Source organism: Peromyscus leucopus, chromosome 23 (genome assembly GCF_004664715.2).
Source record: "Peromyscus leucopus breed LL Stock chromosome 23, UCI_PerLeu_2.1, whole genome shotgun sequence".
Classification (NCBI taxonomy): Eukaryota; Metazoa; Chordata; class Mammalia; order Rodentia; family Cricetidae; genus Peromyscus; species Peromyscus leucopus.
In genome coordinates, this window is record NC_051082.1 from 8,366,893 (window position 1) to 8,383,758 (window position 16,866).

The window sequence follows — 16,866 nt, forward strand, 5'->3', positions numbered from 1 at the left end:
AGGAAGACATGCAACGTCAACTTCTGGCCTCCCCACACATGCATACACATATAAACACATGCACACGTGCGTGCACACACACACACACACACAATCATAACAATAACAATAATAGCAATAATTATTATAGTAATAACTGCCAGTCTTCCAGTTTCGGAGGTTAAAGGGGCATGATGGCCCTCACTGAGACTGAGGATATAGACGGCATGTCTGTCAGGAAAGCATTAATAATCTGAGAAGACATGCCATGAGCCATTGGTAAAAATACTGATGGCTCATGAAAGTCCGGTGTTCACATGCAGGAGGGGAGCAACCGCTTCAGGCACCATTAACAGAAGAGTAATTGGGGCAAATGTTTCAGAAAAAAAAAAAAAAAAAAAAAGTTTTGTTTTCTGAGACAAGGTCTCCTTCTGTGGGCCAGCTGACCTGAACTGTCCAGCCTCCTGCCTCAGCCTCCCGAGCGCTGGGATCATAGGCCTGCTCTCGGCAGGGTTCAAACTGGAAGAAAGAGCAAAGCCAACTGGAATTTGCTGACCACCAACCATTCTAGACCGGCCAGGCTCTGTGTTTGTGTTTTGATATCTACGAAGGAGAAACTGGTGGACATTTCCAATCAGGGCAGTGATTTGATCAACTATAGACCAGAGAGAGAGAGAGATGAACATCATCTGGGGTGATACATGGGTTGATTAGGATAAGGGGCCCTAGTGAAGTTCAAACTTACCCCACGGGGATGAAAATGGTTCTAGGGTGAGAAGAGGTGTCTAGACACTGTGGTAGTGTGGGGTGCTCTGCTGGACCACAGTCATAGACAGAGGCACACAGTGAGCTGTTATATTGATGTGTCAGGGATATGAGTAAATAAAGGAGAGAAAAACTGGACAGGCTCGTTACAGAGGCGATAACAACAGTAAACATTTGAGAAAAGCTCTTTAGAGAAGAGAGACTAGAAACCAAAGGGTCAGGGGTGGGAACTCGGGTGTGGGCCACACCACGGTGGTGGGAGGCTCTAAAGGGCAGCTCGGTCTGCGTTGTGCTTTCAGACAGCGTGAACGGGACTTGGGCTGCTCAGCTGGCAGTGTTTGTTTGCTTAGGGTGACAGAACCCTGAATTCCACCTCCAGCACCACACAAACTGGGTATGGCGGTTCACGCCTGCAATCCCAGCACTCAGGAGCTGTCTGAGGCCAGTCAGAGCCACAAGAAACCCTGACTTCAAAAATTAAAAAAAAACAAAAACACTGGGCGATGGTAGTGCCCGCCTTTAATCCCAGCATTCAGGAGGCAGAGCGGTGGATCTTGTGAGTTCGAGTCCAGCCTGGGCTACAGAGTAAGTTCCAGGACAGCCAGGGCTACACAGAGAAACCCTGTCTCACAAATCTAAATAAATCAAAGAAAAGAAACAATAACCTACAGGTCTTGGTGGCCAATGAGAGGGGGGTGGAATCAAAATTACTTTTCAATTTGAGACTTGGAAACATCAGGGTCTAGCTAGAAACAGAAGCCTCCGGAGAAGTTTTGGTGAGAACTTATCTAGGCCTGAATATTCCAGACCTGTCAGAACCAAAAATCAAACAGGCGAGAAAGGCTCAGTGAGGAAGGCATGTGTGTATGCGAGCATGAGGAAGTAGTGCAGATCCCCAGCATCCGTGGGAAGCAGGGCTCGTGGTGCACGCTCATCTATAATCCCGATGCTTCTAATGACTCATAGAGCAGGATGGGAGACGGAGACAGGAGAACCCCTGACCTCCACAAACATGTGTGGTGTGGTATGCTCCCACATTCAACGCACCATACATACATACATACATACATACATACATACATACATACATACACACACACACACATCAGAGACATATACTCATGCCATGTATACACACACACAAACACACACATACACACACAGTTGGGTTTTTGTTTGTTTGTTGGTTTTAATAAAAATACGCCGGGCGGTGGTAGTGCTCGCCTTTAATCCCAGCACTCGGGAGGCAGAGCCAGGCGGATCTCTGTGAGTTCAAGGCCAGCCTAGGCTACAGAATGAGATCCAGGAAAGGCGCAAAGCTACACAGAGAAACCCTGTCTCCAAAAAAATTTTTAAAAAATAAAATAAAATAAAAATTAAAAGCCTTACAGCTAGTTAGAAATAAGATATTTTTTTTCATCTGACAATTACTGTTACTCTAATAGCAGATATTTAGGGAAACTTTGAGGTCAAGGGGTCAGTTATCACCAATAAAAATTATAGAAAGTTACTACTCCCCAACATGATTTAAAAAAAAAAACTATATTCCTGAAGAGATGGCTCAGAGGATAAGACGTTGTTCATCATTCTTGCAATAGAGCTGGGATCAGGTCCCAGCACTCATATGGCTGTTTACAACCACCTGTAACTCCAGTTCCATGGAATCCAGTGCCCGCTTCTGGCTTCCACAGGTACTGCACATAGGTAGTACACGTGGACACACACACACACATACACACACACACAGCTAAACAAAGGATAGCCCTGTGGGAGTATTTTTCTTAAGGATTCAGATTTTCCTTTTTTAATCTTACCTGCTTTCATGAAAATGATCAGTGCTTTTCTATTTAAAAAAGCAGCAGGAACACTGAAGAATAGAAAAACATAAAGTGTAATATAAAATGTTATTTTTAATTATGGGATAAAAGTTGTCTCCACTTAAGGTATATACTCAGTGCTTTGACATAGTGTTCATTGTGAAATTATGGTATTTGAATTCATTGTCACATCCACCAGCCCCACAGTTTCTGCTTGTATGTGTGTGCATTGTACGCAATGTGTGCATGCATGATGTGTGTATGTATATGTCTTTGTGTATTATGTGCATTCATTATGTGTGCAGGCATCATGTATCACGTGTATATGCATGCATTATGTGCAGGTATATATGTGTATATGCATATATTATGTGCAAGTGTATATGCATGTATTATGTGCAGGTATATATGTGTATATGCATACATTATGTGAAATTGTATATTCCTGCTTGAGTGAGAAAATTTCTGTCCCATCCTCCCAAATATACACATGGCAAGCTATTGTCATCATGCTGTCCTTTAGATATCCAGATATGAAATTATTCATCTTGCATAATGAATGAAATAATGAAAATCTGGTGCCTTTTGGTCAATATCAGACTTTCTCCATAATCTCATATCATCCAGTTTCTACTCCCATTCATTTAGTATATATTATTCTAGAGTCCCTCACCCCGACCCTCCCCCTGTCTTATGTATGACATTAGCTCTGTGGCATTATCTGCAAGCAATAGACACAAACTCTGGCCAGCTTAGGCATGGTAATGACATTTTTCAAGAATTTATTTTTATTTTATGTGTATGGATGTTTTACCTGCATGTGAAAGAGGCCAGAAGAGGGTGGTAGGTCCCTCTAGAACTGGAATTATAGGCAATTGTGATCCACTATGTGGGTGGTGGGAACCCAACCCAGGTCCTTAGCAAGAGCAGCAGGCTCTCTTAAGCACTGAGCTACCTTTCCAACCCCAGGATTACCTGGAAGGGTGAGGGGTAGGTAACGGAGCTGAGGGAAAGAGCCAGGAATGATGAGGAGATGTGCTGGGAAAGCACCTTCCGTGATGCAAAAGGCAAGAGCTCTCTCTGCCCCTCTGGGCACTGTCATTGGGCTGTATCTCTTCAGTCCTGTTACTGGATCATTTCTGTATGGCATCCAGTTCCCAGGAGGGAGAGAACTTGAGTGGGTAATATGTCTGTCCTCAGTGGAACACTCTGACTCCAGCAAGGATGGAGTCCTTTCTCAAAGCAGAAGGCTAGGGCAGGGAGAGTGCAGAAATATCAGATGTCCACCACACGACTTCACCTTTCTCCATTTACCATGGAGCATGCAGAGCACTGCCCTGCTCTCCACAGCCTCACAGGATTCACTCATAGTCACAGATCTGTAGCTAATACTGCTCCTCTCAGGGCATCTGTGGAAATGGGAATGCCACCACCACCACCACCACTACCACCGAGAACAGCTCTGTATGCAAGTGTTTTTAGTGTCTCAAGGTGTGTGGTAGACAGCTCACGTAGTATGCACGAGGCCATGGGTTCCTGTAGTGATATTTGCTCCGCCCATGACCTTGGGAGCAAATACCACTACAGGTTCCTTCCCCAGCACTGCAGAAAAAATCAGTGCATACATAAGTTGGGGAGGAAAGGGTTTATTAGGCTTACACTTCAGCAGTGCTGTTCATCACTGAAGGAAGTCAGGACAGGAACTCAAACAGGGCAGGATCCTGGAGGCCAGAGCTGATGCAGAGGCCATGGAGGGGTGCCTACTTACTGGCTTGTTCCTCATGGCTTGCTCAGCCTGCTTTCTTATAGAACCCAGGGCCAGCAGCCCAGGGTTGGCAGCACCCACCATGGGCTGGGCCTTCCCCCATTGATCACTAAATGAGAAAATGCCTTACAGCTGGAACTCAAGGAGGCATTTCCTCAGCTGAGGCTCCTTCCTCTGATGACTCTAGCTTGTGTCAAGTTGGCACACAAAACCACCCAGTGCAAGGCACTTGCTGAGCTTGATCCCCTGAAAACCACATGCACCCACGCATGTACACTCATAGAGTAATAAAAATTTAAAAACAGACAGATGCTACCGAGTCACTCTCTTAGGAGTCTGTAGTTCTACCAGCGAACATAACTTCCTTCATCCCTTTCTGAGCTGACTGTCAGACTTCTTTTAGCTCACAAAGCAGGTGTAAAGGAACACCAATGTCTGTCTGAGTCTTCCTAACCCCGTCCAAGAACCAGAACTCCAAACACCAGAACTAAGAAATCACTAAATATACAGTCCAACAGCAGCACCATTGTGAAGTTTGAATTCTAAGCCAGATGTGGGTGGCACACACCCATCATCCCAGCACTCAGAAGGCTGAGGCAGGAGAATCGTGAGTCAGGAGGCCAGCCTGGGAAGCTTATCAAGACCCTGTCTCAAAATACCACTTGAAAAGGGCTGGAGATTTTGCTTAGTGGGAGAATCCCTTCCTGGCAAAGGGAGCCTCTGCCCAGTGCTCCCCTCCCCCCAGGGCATGTGGACCTTGAGTGCTTGGTAGGCAGGGTCCCAATGCCATCAACTATGGTTCAGCTCATTTTTTTTTTTTATTTTATACAAGCCACAGACATGCATGGCTCTAACATATAATGTGTCGTCAGTGTCTAGAGCATTCTAACACAGGAAGATACACTTCACTGGGATATCTTTTCACAGAAAATGTTGCAAACCTGAAAACCAGAATTTTATTAGCCTCTATTCAACTGCACACAAGTTGTATGTGATCTTAGACCTTCAGCTCCCCAGTGCCTCATGGTTACATATGAAAGTCTTTATAAGGAGCCCTCAGGGTGGTGGCACATGCCTTTAATTCCAGCATTCAGGAGGCAGAAGCAGGCGGATCTCTGTGAGTTCAAGACCAGCCTGGTCTACATAGAGTTCCAGGCCATCTATACTATCCAAAAAATAAATAAACAAACAAACAAATAAAATCTTTGCAAGGTTTTCACCATACAGAGAGGCACAGTTAGAACTGGGTGAGCTGTATGAAAAAAAAATTTTTTTAATTGAGAAGTGGGTACAGTGGTGCATACCTGAATTCCCCACTGTCTGGAAGGCTGAGTCTGAGGCAGAAGGATTACTTGGGTGCAGGAGTTGGGAACCAGCCTGGGCACCATAGCAATACTCCCACATAAAAGAAAAAAATTGAAAGTACATTGCATGTTGTCATGTAGGCATGGCATTGGACTCAGGCATAAGATAGATATGAAATAAGATAGGAAAAGGCTTCCCATGGCTGGAACTATTACATGCAGCTGGCCATCTTACACCTCAAAACTCAGATATAGGATTTACGACAAAGGACCAGCCTAGAAATTGCACCCCAACACCATTTTTGTCACCATACTTACATTCTCTAAATAATTTGCAAAACCAATGTAAGATACTCTATGCCAGTTATTCATTTCTAAGTACAGAAAAACAATGACGCATGGTTACATTCTGAAGCATTTTCTTGGGATCTGCCATATCATCTTCACAAGCATTTTTTGTGCTGGGTGGGAAGGCCCTGAACTTATACCTGAAGAAACTAAAGTTGTGTGTTAAGGGGTTTCTCTGCATAGGAAGCTTGCCAAAGCCACAGACCTCGAGTCACCAGAAGGACCAAAGCTGACTCTCACCTGAGCATTGTTTGGATGACTCCTGAACGTTAGTATTGGTCAGCAGCCACTGCATAGCTCAGTGCACCCCATGCAGGTGTCCATCAGAGCCCAGAGCATCCAATGTAGGTGCTCTCAGCACCCGGAGCATCCTGTGCAGGTGTCCCTCAGCACCCAGAGCATCCCGTGCAGGTGTCCCTCAGTACCTAGAGCATCCTGTGCAGGTGTCCCTCAGTACCTAGAGCATCCTGTGCAGGTGTCCCTCAGTACCTAGAGCATCCTGTGCAGGTGTCCCTCAGTACCTAGAGCATCCTGTGCAGGTGTCCCTCAGTACCCAGAGCATCCAATGTAGGTGCTCTCAGCACCCAGAGCATCCTGTGCAGGTATCCCTCAGTACCTAGAGCATCCTGTGCAGGTGTCCCTCAGTACCTAGAGCATCCTGTGCAGGTGTCCCTCAGTACCCAGAGCATCCAATGTAGGTGCTCTCAGCACCCAGAGCATCCTGTGCAGGTGTCCCCCAGCACCCAGAGCCACTCCATTCAAGAAGAGAAGCCCATGATGTCTACTTAAAGTACTTGCTTGGTATTGTTTACTTCTAGTCTCTGAGCAGCTTGAGCTCAATTTGGGTTTCCAGAGTTAGTGTGGAGCTAGAAAGCTCAGCACTGTGGGACAGGGACCTTCATTCACTTACGGCGCTTTCTCTGGCACTCCCTGGGTTTATCTGATTACCTGTGGGAAGGGCCAGGTTCCTATGGTACTGGCCACTCACTGGAATTTGAAAGAAGACATTTAGTTTGGGCTGGAGAGATCTCTCAGTGGTTAAAAGCACGGGCTATTCTACCAGAGAACCTGGGTTCAGTTCCCAGCACCCACATGGTGGCTCCCAACCATCTGCCACTCCATTTTCAGGGGATCTGATGCCCTCTTCCAGCACTCATATAATGCAGGCAAAGCACTCACAGACATAAAATCATTCTTTTTTAAAAGAATTTGGTAGTCTCTATAAAGAGGCAAAAATAAAACACTAGAAAGAAAAGCATGGAAGCTGGCAGGATTCGCTTTTGTGAACCGAAACATTTAGACCATGTTTACACCATAGCTACTCCTGTTACTGTAGTTACTAAAAGCCGAGCCCCAGGGATGCCCTTGGTCCAGCTCCATCCCTTGTATCTGTGTCTGCATCGGCACACAGCACGTGTGTAATGATGCTTGCTGAGTGACTAAAGGAATGTTCTATGGCAGTGCTCTAGGGCTAGATAGACGCTGTGGGTGGAGCCAGCGTATGCAGGATCCTCACAAGCACCCATACAACATCCCTGTAAACACACAGGCCTCCCATCTCCTCCCCTCACAGATGCCGGGAGAGGCGGGGCACCCAGGTGCTCCCCTGCCAAGCCCAGCTCCCAGCTCCCTTCCACCAAACTTCCTACCACACACCCTCTTTGGAGTATCCTCTTCCGGCCCTGCTCTTTTCCCTCTTCAGTGTGTACAGACCCTGTTCCCCTGCGCTGGTTAAGACTCTCTGGCTTGCATGCTAACTGGAATTTATTTGGGTTGTCCTTCGGTCTAAACCAGGAGTGACAGTGTAGAAATACAGGAAAAGTGCCACGCCTTCAATCCCAGCACTCAGGAGGCAGGAGCAGGCGGATCTCTGTGAGTTCGAGGCCAGCCTGGTCTAAGTTGCAGGTTCCAGGCCAGTCTAGACTACGTAGTGAGACTCTGTCTGGGGGATTGTGGGGGAATCCAAAACAGAAATGAACAACAATCTCAGCAGCTGTTACTAGAGCTGGACATAGAGATGGGCTGAAACGAAGCCAAGACTTGGGTATAAAATACTCACTGCACACGTTTCTCTCTCCCTCTCCCTGTTTCCCCTCCCCCTTCCTTCTTCCCTCTCCTTCCCTTCTCCCTCTTCCCTTTCTTCTGAAGTCTAGCTTTATCTAGCCCTCATCCCTCCTAGCAGCAGGTGACTATGATCCCATGGTCCCTGCATGTACCATGAGTCACTCCAGCCACCACAGAGACAACTGGCCACCCCAGAGTCACAGCTCCAAATTCCTAAGAGAAAGTAGACTGGTTATTACGCCTTGGGCCCACCTTGGATCCAGTCAGCTGCGAGACCAGCACCTCTTTCACCATTAGAGGATCCCCAAGTCGAGGCCAGCAGCTTAGTGAACGCTGGCCTGAATCTGGGCTCGTGGTCTAGATCTTTGCGACTAGTGCATTGAGGACACAGCCTCAAGGGCCTGGGGGTGTAGCTTAGTGGTAGAGCACTTGCCCAGCATGTGCAGCGCTCTGGATGCAAAGCTCAGGGCATGAGGTTCAAATCCCCAGTCTGGAGTGAGAGATGAAAACAGTCTCAGGTTAGTGGGAAAGACCTTTTACTTAATCTTTTCTTTTTTTCTGGTAGATCCTTCCCCACTCTCCAGGGGAGGAAAGGAGGAGAAAAGCATCAGACAGGCAGGAGTAGAACTAAGCAGCGGTCTGGGGGTGTGGCTCGGCAGAAAAGCGCTTGCCTAGCACATGCAAGGCTCTGGGTTCCGTCTCCAGTGCCATAGGAAGACGTCGGGAGAGAGGGAGAAGGAAGGAAGGAAGACGTAGAACTGAAAATACCAAGTGTTAGATCTAGACACGATCCGTCTGCCGTGGGAAAGATGAAAGGGAAGTGCTGTGCTCAGATTTCTCCCAGCATGCCCTAAGCTCTGCTCTTAAAAAATAGATAATTGGCCCACTTCTGTTATGTACAAAAACAGGGTATTTCCCCGAAAGCTGAGGGCAATGCGGGCATTCCCAACTGAGTTCTCAGCACTGGCCCCATATCAGAGTCACCTGGAGATCTTGACCCTGGTCACATGGAGTCACCTGGAGAAGGCTTTAAAATTGAAATGGGGGGGAGGGAGTCCCAGACAATTGTCAGAATTTGGGGGTGTGTTTCCTTATATGAGTTTAATGGGTAGCTATCACGGGAGCCCCTCACACAATCGAAGACCCACAGCCGTTCTGTGAGACAGGAAAGACCATGGGGGATTAACCCCATTTCCCAGATAGTGCAGCTGTGACGGCTGGGAAGTTTCCATCTCGTGAGTGGTGGCCTCACCCCAGAATGCAAAGCTCCAGGGACCGCCCCTCTGATCTCATTAAGTCATGCTGCAAACACTAACGGACTAATTAGGAGCCATCCCTCACCGTGCCGTGTGTCCCTCCCTTTTCCGCTCCGCTCATCTCTCTCCCTTCATCTTTTTGCTCCTGGGGTGCAGGAACTAAATAAAAAGAGGACCCAGAAGGAGATGGAGCACGCCATGCTGATCCGTCACGACGAGTCCACCCGAGAGTTGGAGTACAGGCAACTGCACACCCTGCAGAAGCTCCGCATGGACCTGATCCGGTTACAGCACCAGACGGAGCTGGAGAACCAGCTGGAGTACAATAAGAGGCGGGAGCGGGAGCTGCACCGGAAGCACGTCATGGAGCTTCGGCAACAGCCGAAAAACTTAAAGGTAGGAGGGCCTGGCGCGCATCCTCACGCAGAGGGGCGGGGCCGCCGCAGCCTGTCTGTGTTCCACCCCACAGAATCGGGATCTCCAGGTGCGGTGTCCAGGGCTCCCTAGGCAGGCTGGGAAGCGGCTTTGGAATCCCTCTAAGCTGCAGGGCCCTTGGCCCTCCCTGTAGTTCAGTCCGTCGCCTACCTGAGCCACTGGTTCCCCACCAGAGGGGCTGGAGAGATGGCTCGGCGCTTAAGAGCGCTGGCTGCTCTTCCAGATTGTTGATCCCCAGCACCCACACGGCAGCGCACAACCATGACCTGTAACTCCAGTTCCAGGGCATCTGATGCCCTCCTCTGGCCTCCAAGGGCGCCGGGCACCCATGCGGTGCACAGACACATTCTGACCAAACACTCATACATATAAAATAAAGCTAGAAGACTGAAAGTGAGCGAGGACACTTCACTTCAGTCAGTGAAGTGTTTGCGAGGTCTATCCCCGAGAGCAGCGGTTCTCAACCTGTGGGTCATGACCCCTATGAAGGTCAAATGTCCCTTTCACAGGGGCTCACCTAAGACCGTCAGGAGACATGGCTATTTACATTACAATTCATAAAAGTAGCAAAATTACAGTTATGAAGTAGCAACAACAGTCATTTTATGGTGGAGGGTCACCACAACATGAGGAACTGTATTAAGGAGTCGCAGCGTTAGGAAAGTTGAGGACCACTGCCCTAGAACCTATGTTAAGAAAGAAAGAAAGAAAGAAAGAAAGAAAGAAAGAAAGAAAGAAAGAAAGAAAGAAAGAAAGGAAGGAAGGAAGGAAGGAAGGAAGGAAGGAAGAAAAAGAAAAAGTTGGGGCTGGAGAGATGGCTCAGAGGTCAGGAGCACTGGCTGTTCTTCCAGAGGTCCCGAGTTCAATTCCCAGTACCCACATGGTGGCTTACAACCATCTGTAGTGAGATCTGGTGCCCTCTTCTGGCCTGCAGAGATACGTGCAGACAGAACACGGTATATGTAATAAGTAGATAGATAGATAGATAGATAGATAGATAGATAGATAAATCTTTTTTAAAAAAAAAGTTGGGCTGGGCACATATAGTATTGTTGCACACAGAGAGCTAGACAGGCTCCCTTAAGGCCAGCCTGGTCTACATAGTGAGCTCTGGGCCAGCCAGAGCTACACAGTGAGACCCTGTGCCACCAATAAAAAGAAAACAACAACAACAAAAAAAAATGCTGTCTGTGAGCCCAGCTCTTCTGGGCAGCTTTCTGGAGCTGGCTGGCCACCCACCTAGTCTGCTTTTCAGCCCCAGGCTTTTGCCAGATACTGTCTCAAAAGAAAAAGAAAAAGAAAAATAGACAGTATCTGTGGTACCTACCCACGGTTATCTTCTGACCTCCATCTACATAGACACAAGTGCTCCCAGCAAAACTGGCTGAGGAACTGTCCATGGTCCTAGCCCCAGTCAGTGAGAACATCCGTCCTCAAGGCTGTGTGATTCACAAACAGAGGCTACTCCAAAGCCACAGCCAGAGTTAGACAGCTCCGGTGTAGCTCACTAGCGACATCTGCCGTGGGCCTGGGAATCAGGCCTGGCTCTCCCGGCTGCAGTGGGGGTGGCCCTGGCAGCCTCCAGCTAATCCTAGCATGGCACTAGTTGGCCAAGTTCTGTGTCCTCAGCCACCGGCGTGTGTCACAAAGAGAGGCCGGTTGTCAGTGCTGGCACAGACGCAGGCCGCCCTTAGTCACCCGGGCACGTCTTCCAGGCAAACCCTAGGCACATCCCTGACCCCTGCCAGCAGAAGCCCTGAGTGTTCAAGTGTCAGGGAGACATTTGGAGCCAGGGCCTTGGAAGCTGACTGTATGGTGTCAGTCCTTTCTGAGCGTGGAAATAAAAGAGAATAGTGCATACATGGATGTACACACTCGCCCAGGGGAAAGAAAACTCAGTGAGGCCAGGTGCCGGCGATGGCGCACGCCTTTAATCCCAGCACTCGGGAAGTAGAGACAGGCGGATCTCTGTGAGTTGGAGGCCAGCCTGGGCTACAGAGTGAGTTCCAGGAAAGGTGCAAAGTGACACAGAGAAACCCTGTCTCGAAAAACCAAAAAAAAAAAAAAAAAGAAAGAAAGAAAGAAAGAAAAAAAAAAAAACCTCACCGAACAATAGGAGCCACTAAAGACTTGGAGGAGACCGGGGAAATAATTACCAACCTTTAACAAGTCTCATAATATTCCACAGTCTACTTACAAACCGTAGTTCCCCGTTATAATCCATTTTTTCCTAAAGCCATTTGTCAATTCTAAATCAATTCCATCCATTTCATGTAAAAACAAACAAACAAAAACAAACAAAAAACGGAGCACTTGTAGTGTGACCTCCGGCATACATTGCCCCTGTCCTTTTCCGGATTGCCGGCTGTCCTGTGGGAGTCCCGTGCTTGTTCTGTGTCGTACAACCCAGGGACTTCCGTGCGGACTGACCCTCTTTTTTCTCTCTGTTGCTTTTTTTCTCCCTGCCAGGCCATGGAAATGCAAATCAAAAAACAGTTTCAGGACACTTGCAAAGTACAGACCAAACAGTACAAAGCACTCAAAAATCACCAGTTGGAAGTCACTCCAAAGAATGAGCACAAAACAATCTTAAAGACACTGAAAGACGAGCAGACGAGAAAGCTGGCCATTTTGGCAGAGCAGTACGAACAGAGTATAAACGAGATGATGGCCTCTCAGGCGGTAAGTGGGCAGGCTCGTTGCCACGGCTCCGAGAGCTTTGGGGATCTCACGGAACGTCAAGATCCGGCTTTCACTCCCAAGCACCTTCTGGGGATGTGTTGGTTTAGGATATATGGGCGGCTTCTTTTCCTGCCCGAGGAACGGAGGAAAATGACGTCGCCGAGCAAAGCCAAGGCCATTCGGATACAAGCCGGAATGCGTCTTATAAAGATGGAGCCGAAGGAGCAGTGCCGGTCCAGCCGGGGCGGGACGCGCACGTAGGGAGGGGGGCGAGATGGGATGGATACCGCGTGTCGTGTTTACGCTTATTCATCAGAGGTTTACTGACCACCACCGCAACTAATGTCAGGCATGGCCCTGCTGCCTCTGAGCTCATGGTCACGTGAGGGGAGAAACACACACACACACACACACACACACACACACACAGACATATGTGTTAAATAAACCCTGGCCAAGCCTTGGCCGGCAGCGCTGCGCTGGGCCCAGAGATAGTGGAGCTAGCTAGCTAGGGTCTCATGCTGTGTCAGGGAGGCTGGGAAGCCAGATCATTGAGTGCTGATAGCCAAGCACACTGAGTCCTTAGTTGTTGGGGTACCCAGGGCCTTGGAAGGACAAGGAGGAACAGGGAAGCTGGCCTGGAAAATACCTGGAGAACAAAAAGGAAGCCATGAAAATCCATGGGCCGACGATATAGACAAAGGTCCAGATAAGGAGAGTGTGCACCTGGGGCTCAGAGCTGGAGGGTCAAGGAGGAGGAAAGCTGTGATCCCAGCATTTAGAAGACTGAGGCAGGAGGATCGTGGCAGCATGGACTACTGTGGAGACCTAGTCTTGGGAAACAAAGGCGGGGGATGAAGTTCATCAGTAGACCACTTGCAGGAGGGCCCCCAGCACCGCAAAGAAGATGAAGTGGGGAAGGAAGAAGGGAGGAAAAGGTAGAAGAAAAGAGGAAGAGAGGGAGGGAGGGAAAGGGAAGGAGAAAGGGGGGCCCGTGTACCCCTCCTGTCTTATTCCCAGTCTAGTCTCTCCTGGTTCTCCACTGTGTCCCAGGATCCCCGGATCCCAAGGATGCTGGTAGGTTGGGAAATGGGTCTGTCGGGTCATTGAATGATGTCATCCCACAGCACCCAGCCCCAATGGCCAATGGTTTACCCAACAGAAGCATTAGTTCCACCTGAGGGTGCAGCCTGCAAAGACGCAGAAACCCCAAAGGGTCTGAGAATGAATGGCCAGCCCGACCAGCTGCCACAGCCGGGGAGTACCACACGGGGTGGGGGGTGGGGGGTGCGGGTGAGGGTCAGAGGCTCCGAGGCAGGAGGTGAGCTGTTACTCTACAACGAGAGGTCTCAGATGTCCAGTGTGCCATTGCCGTGAGCCCTGGGGTCCACCACAGCACAAGAGGGAGGTGGGAGGCAGGCACACGGACATGGCGAGGGCTGGGCAGGGTTTGGGGGACATTTAGGAGGGTGGCAGAAAGAATTGAGCTTCAGAGTGGAACTGATAGGAGACTGGGAGGGTTGAGGAAAGAGGGTGGACTCAGACGCCGGGCACAGTAACTGAGCAGGGTGGCACTGAGCCCTGTAGGTGTCCATGTGGAGAGATCCAGATACTGAAATCTGCCGGTCAGAAGGGACGCCAGGAGTAAAGACAAAAGGTCCCATGCCTGTGCCTCGTGAGGGCAGCTATGACAGTCAGGGGTACGTGAAATTTACCAGGGGCTGGGGTGGGAGGGGTGGAGTTTGAGAAGCAGGCTGGAGCAGGATCTGGTAGCCATCCATGTTTGAAGGCTGGGTAGGTGTAGATCAAAGGGGATGAGGACCCAAAGATCAGGAGGGGCCAGGAGAGAGCAAGTCACGGAAGGCCGAGCGAAGGTTCCCACCGGAGGGTTCAAATATGCAGGAGCCGCGAGAGCAGGAAACCCCGGTGACCTCCCGGCTTTGGACAGTGGCTTTAGCCAGTGCCGTACAGCAGCTGGAGTGGAAGGTGCTCTCCCCCTTCAAAGGGATGTGGCCGCAGCTCAGCAGGCAGAGTGCTTACCCAGCACACACGAGGCCCTGGGTCTGATCCTCCACACTGCAGAAACCGGCATGGTGACACACCCACCTGTGATCCTGGCACCTGGGCGATGGAGCAGGAGGATCAGAAGTTCAAAGTCATCCTCAGCCACCTTGCAAGTTTGAGGCCAGCCTGGGCTACATGAGGACCCTGTCTCAAAAATAAAAGAGTGCCCATAAAAAGAAGAAACCGCACTCGGGACTCCCTCTCCCATCCTCGTCGGTAGAGGCAGATGGACGTGTAGCACATGGAGGGGACAGTTAAGGAAGCTGCTGCCAGGAGGGAGAGGCTTAAACATGTTCCTAAGCTGATGGGTGCTGCTGCTGCACTCATTCACACCTTCATCCATCCATCCATCTGGCATTTATGACTGACTGCACCATGCTCCAGGCACCCCTGCAGAGGACATGATGGATAAGAGATCCCTCACTCCCCAACCAGGTCCCTGGGGACAACGGAGGAAGCCACATCAAAAGGGGGCTGCTGTGCATGGAGTAGGGCGGAAGCAGGAAGGGAGCGGTGGACCCAGAAGGGCTAGCCTGGTCTATAGTGGCAGAAGTGGGAAAACTGTAGCCCACCTGAAGAACTCGGAGTAATCAGTTCTGTCTGGGACGTGGAGAGCTACGGATCTCGCCTGGGAATAAGACAGGAATGCACAGGGGCCAGGTCACAGTCAGGTCTGCAGGCCTCACTCGGCACGGTGCACTGTCACTAAAGTGTAGGGGACCTGGCCTCGTATTGCTGTTTGGGGGCCATCCCTGAGAGACACACAGAGAATGGCCTGAGAGTCCCCAAGAGCGACGGGAGCCTACTGTGGTGTTTGTGCTCTCGCTCGGCCACAAGGGGACGCTGGCTTCACTAGAGATGTGATGCTGGGGTGAGGGGAGAGGTGGCCATGTTTGAGACACAGGCCAGAGGTGCAGGGAGTGTGCTTGGGACAGGGCCAAGGTGCTGAGTGAGGGTTAAGGAAGGACCTAAGTCTCTGGGTTGAGCTTAATGGTAGGTGACAGGGATGGCTTATTAAAAAGGCAATGGGACAGTCTGGGGAAGGGCAAGCAGGAAGTTGAGTTTGTAGTGGTCATGCTGAACTCATGGGTCTACCAAACAGCCCAGGTGAATCTGCCTAGCACCTGAACAGAAGAAAGCGAGGGAGAAAACTGGAGGACTTGCCCTCCCAGGCAACCCTGGTGTGCCAGCATTTGCCCAAGAGATACTCTTGGAGGAAACAGGAGCCCTCAGGAGGAGCAGTTAGAAGAGGACCCAGGCTAAAGCCCCGGAGTGCCCACATTTCCTGAGGTCCTGCCTGGCAGGGACTAGCTGGGAAAGAAGTAGAGTGGGGAGAAAAACACGGGGAGGGTGTGACGCAGTGTCTCGGGAGTCAGGGACAAAGTCCAGGCTAGAGGAAGGAATTGGAAGAAAGGAGGCCCTCAGCAGTGGCGGGCCCTGCTGGGGGGTGAGGTCACTAAGGGACCTCACAAAGATGTTCAGAAACCTGAGCGTGAGGGTGTAAGTGGAGGACGGTGAGGGAAAGACGAGAGGTAAGGAGCAAGAAAGGTGATGGATGGGGTTAGCACCGGGTAGATTCCTGTCTTGGTCTTTGTTTTGTTCTGAGGCTGGGTCTCTTGTAGCCCAGGCTAGCCTGAACCTCACTATGTTGCCAAGGTTGACTTTGAACTCCTGACTCTCCTGCCTCCCCACCTCCCAAGCACTGGGATTACAGATGTTCATCACCACACCCTGTTTATTCTGGGCTTGAGATGGAACCAGGGCTTCATGCGTGCCCCACATGGACTCTGCCAGCCCAGCCACACCCCTGCCTGGCTCTTGTCAAGGGGGCCAGGTCTAGTGAACATGTTATGTAAGCTGGCAGACACAGGGTAAGGAATGTGGGCTAAGAGGAGAGCAGTGCCCTCTCTCTTAAACCAGGGAGTATGGCCATCACAGCTGTCCACCACTGGCCTTGGGCCATGAGTCAGGTGTGACCTTTTAAGTACCCGCTGTGAATCCCTCCTTTACCTGTGCGAACCGGAGGCTCACTGAAGGAAGGCCGGTCACATTAGCTACTGTTTAGGACAAGAGTCGGCACTTTGGTTCTGTAAAGGGACAAGTCATAAATGTGAGAAGCTGTGTAGACCATGAGGTGTCCATCCCACTAGCCAGCTCACCTCTGCAGAACCAGCCAGAAATGGTGTGTGTGTGTGTGTGTGTGTGTAAGAGAGAGCCAGCCTGCATGCCCTAGTAAAACTTTAGTTATAAACAGGCACAGCCTAGGGGCTGTAGCATTCCCATTTCCAGCATTTGGGGGAGGGGAGGGGGTCATATCTTGGGTGGAGGCTGTGAGCTGTATGCTAGACCACCACGGAGTTACACTGCACACTCCCTTGCCTCCTCTT

The 16,866-nt window shown here is 50.0% G+C and overlaps 1 protein-coding gene across 5 annotated transcripts in view; it reads left to right on the forward strand.

Moving 5' to 3' along the window:
• The window catches only part of Taok3 (TAO kinase 3), a 183,082-nt gene that overhangs the window by 161,108 nt on the left and 5,108 nt on the right, over positions 1-16,866 (forward strand). For all 5 annotated transcript variants that reach the window (XM_028878825.2, XM_028878824.2, XM_037198641.1 and 2 more), the window contains 2 exons: positions 9,455-9,694; positions 12,203-12,415. In XM_028878825.2, coding sequence (XP_028734658.1) covers positions 9,455-9,694; positions 12,203-12,415 — 453 coding nt within the window. The remainder of the gene's footprint in view (positions 1-9,454; positions 9,695-12,202; positions 12,416-16,866) is intronic.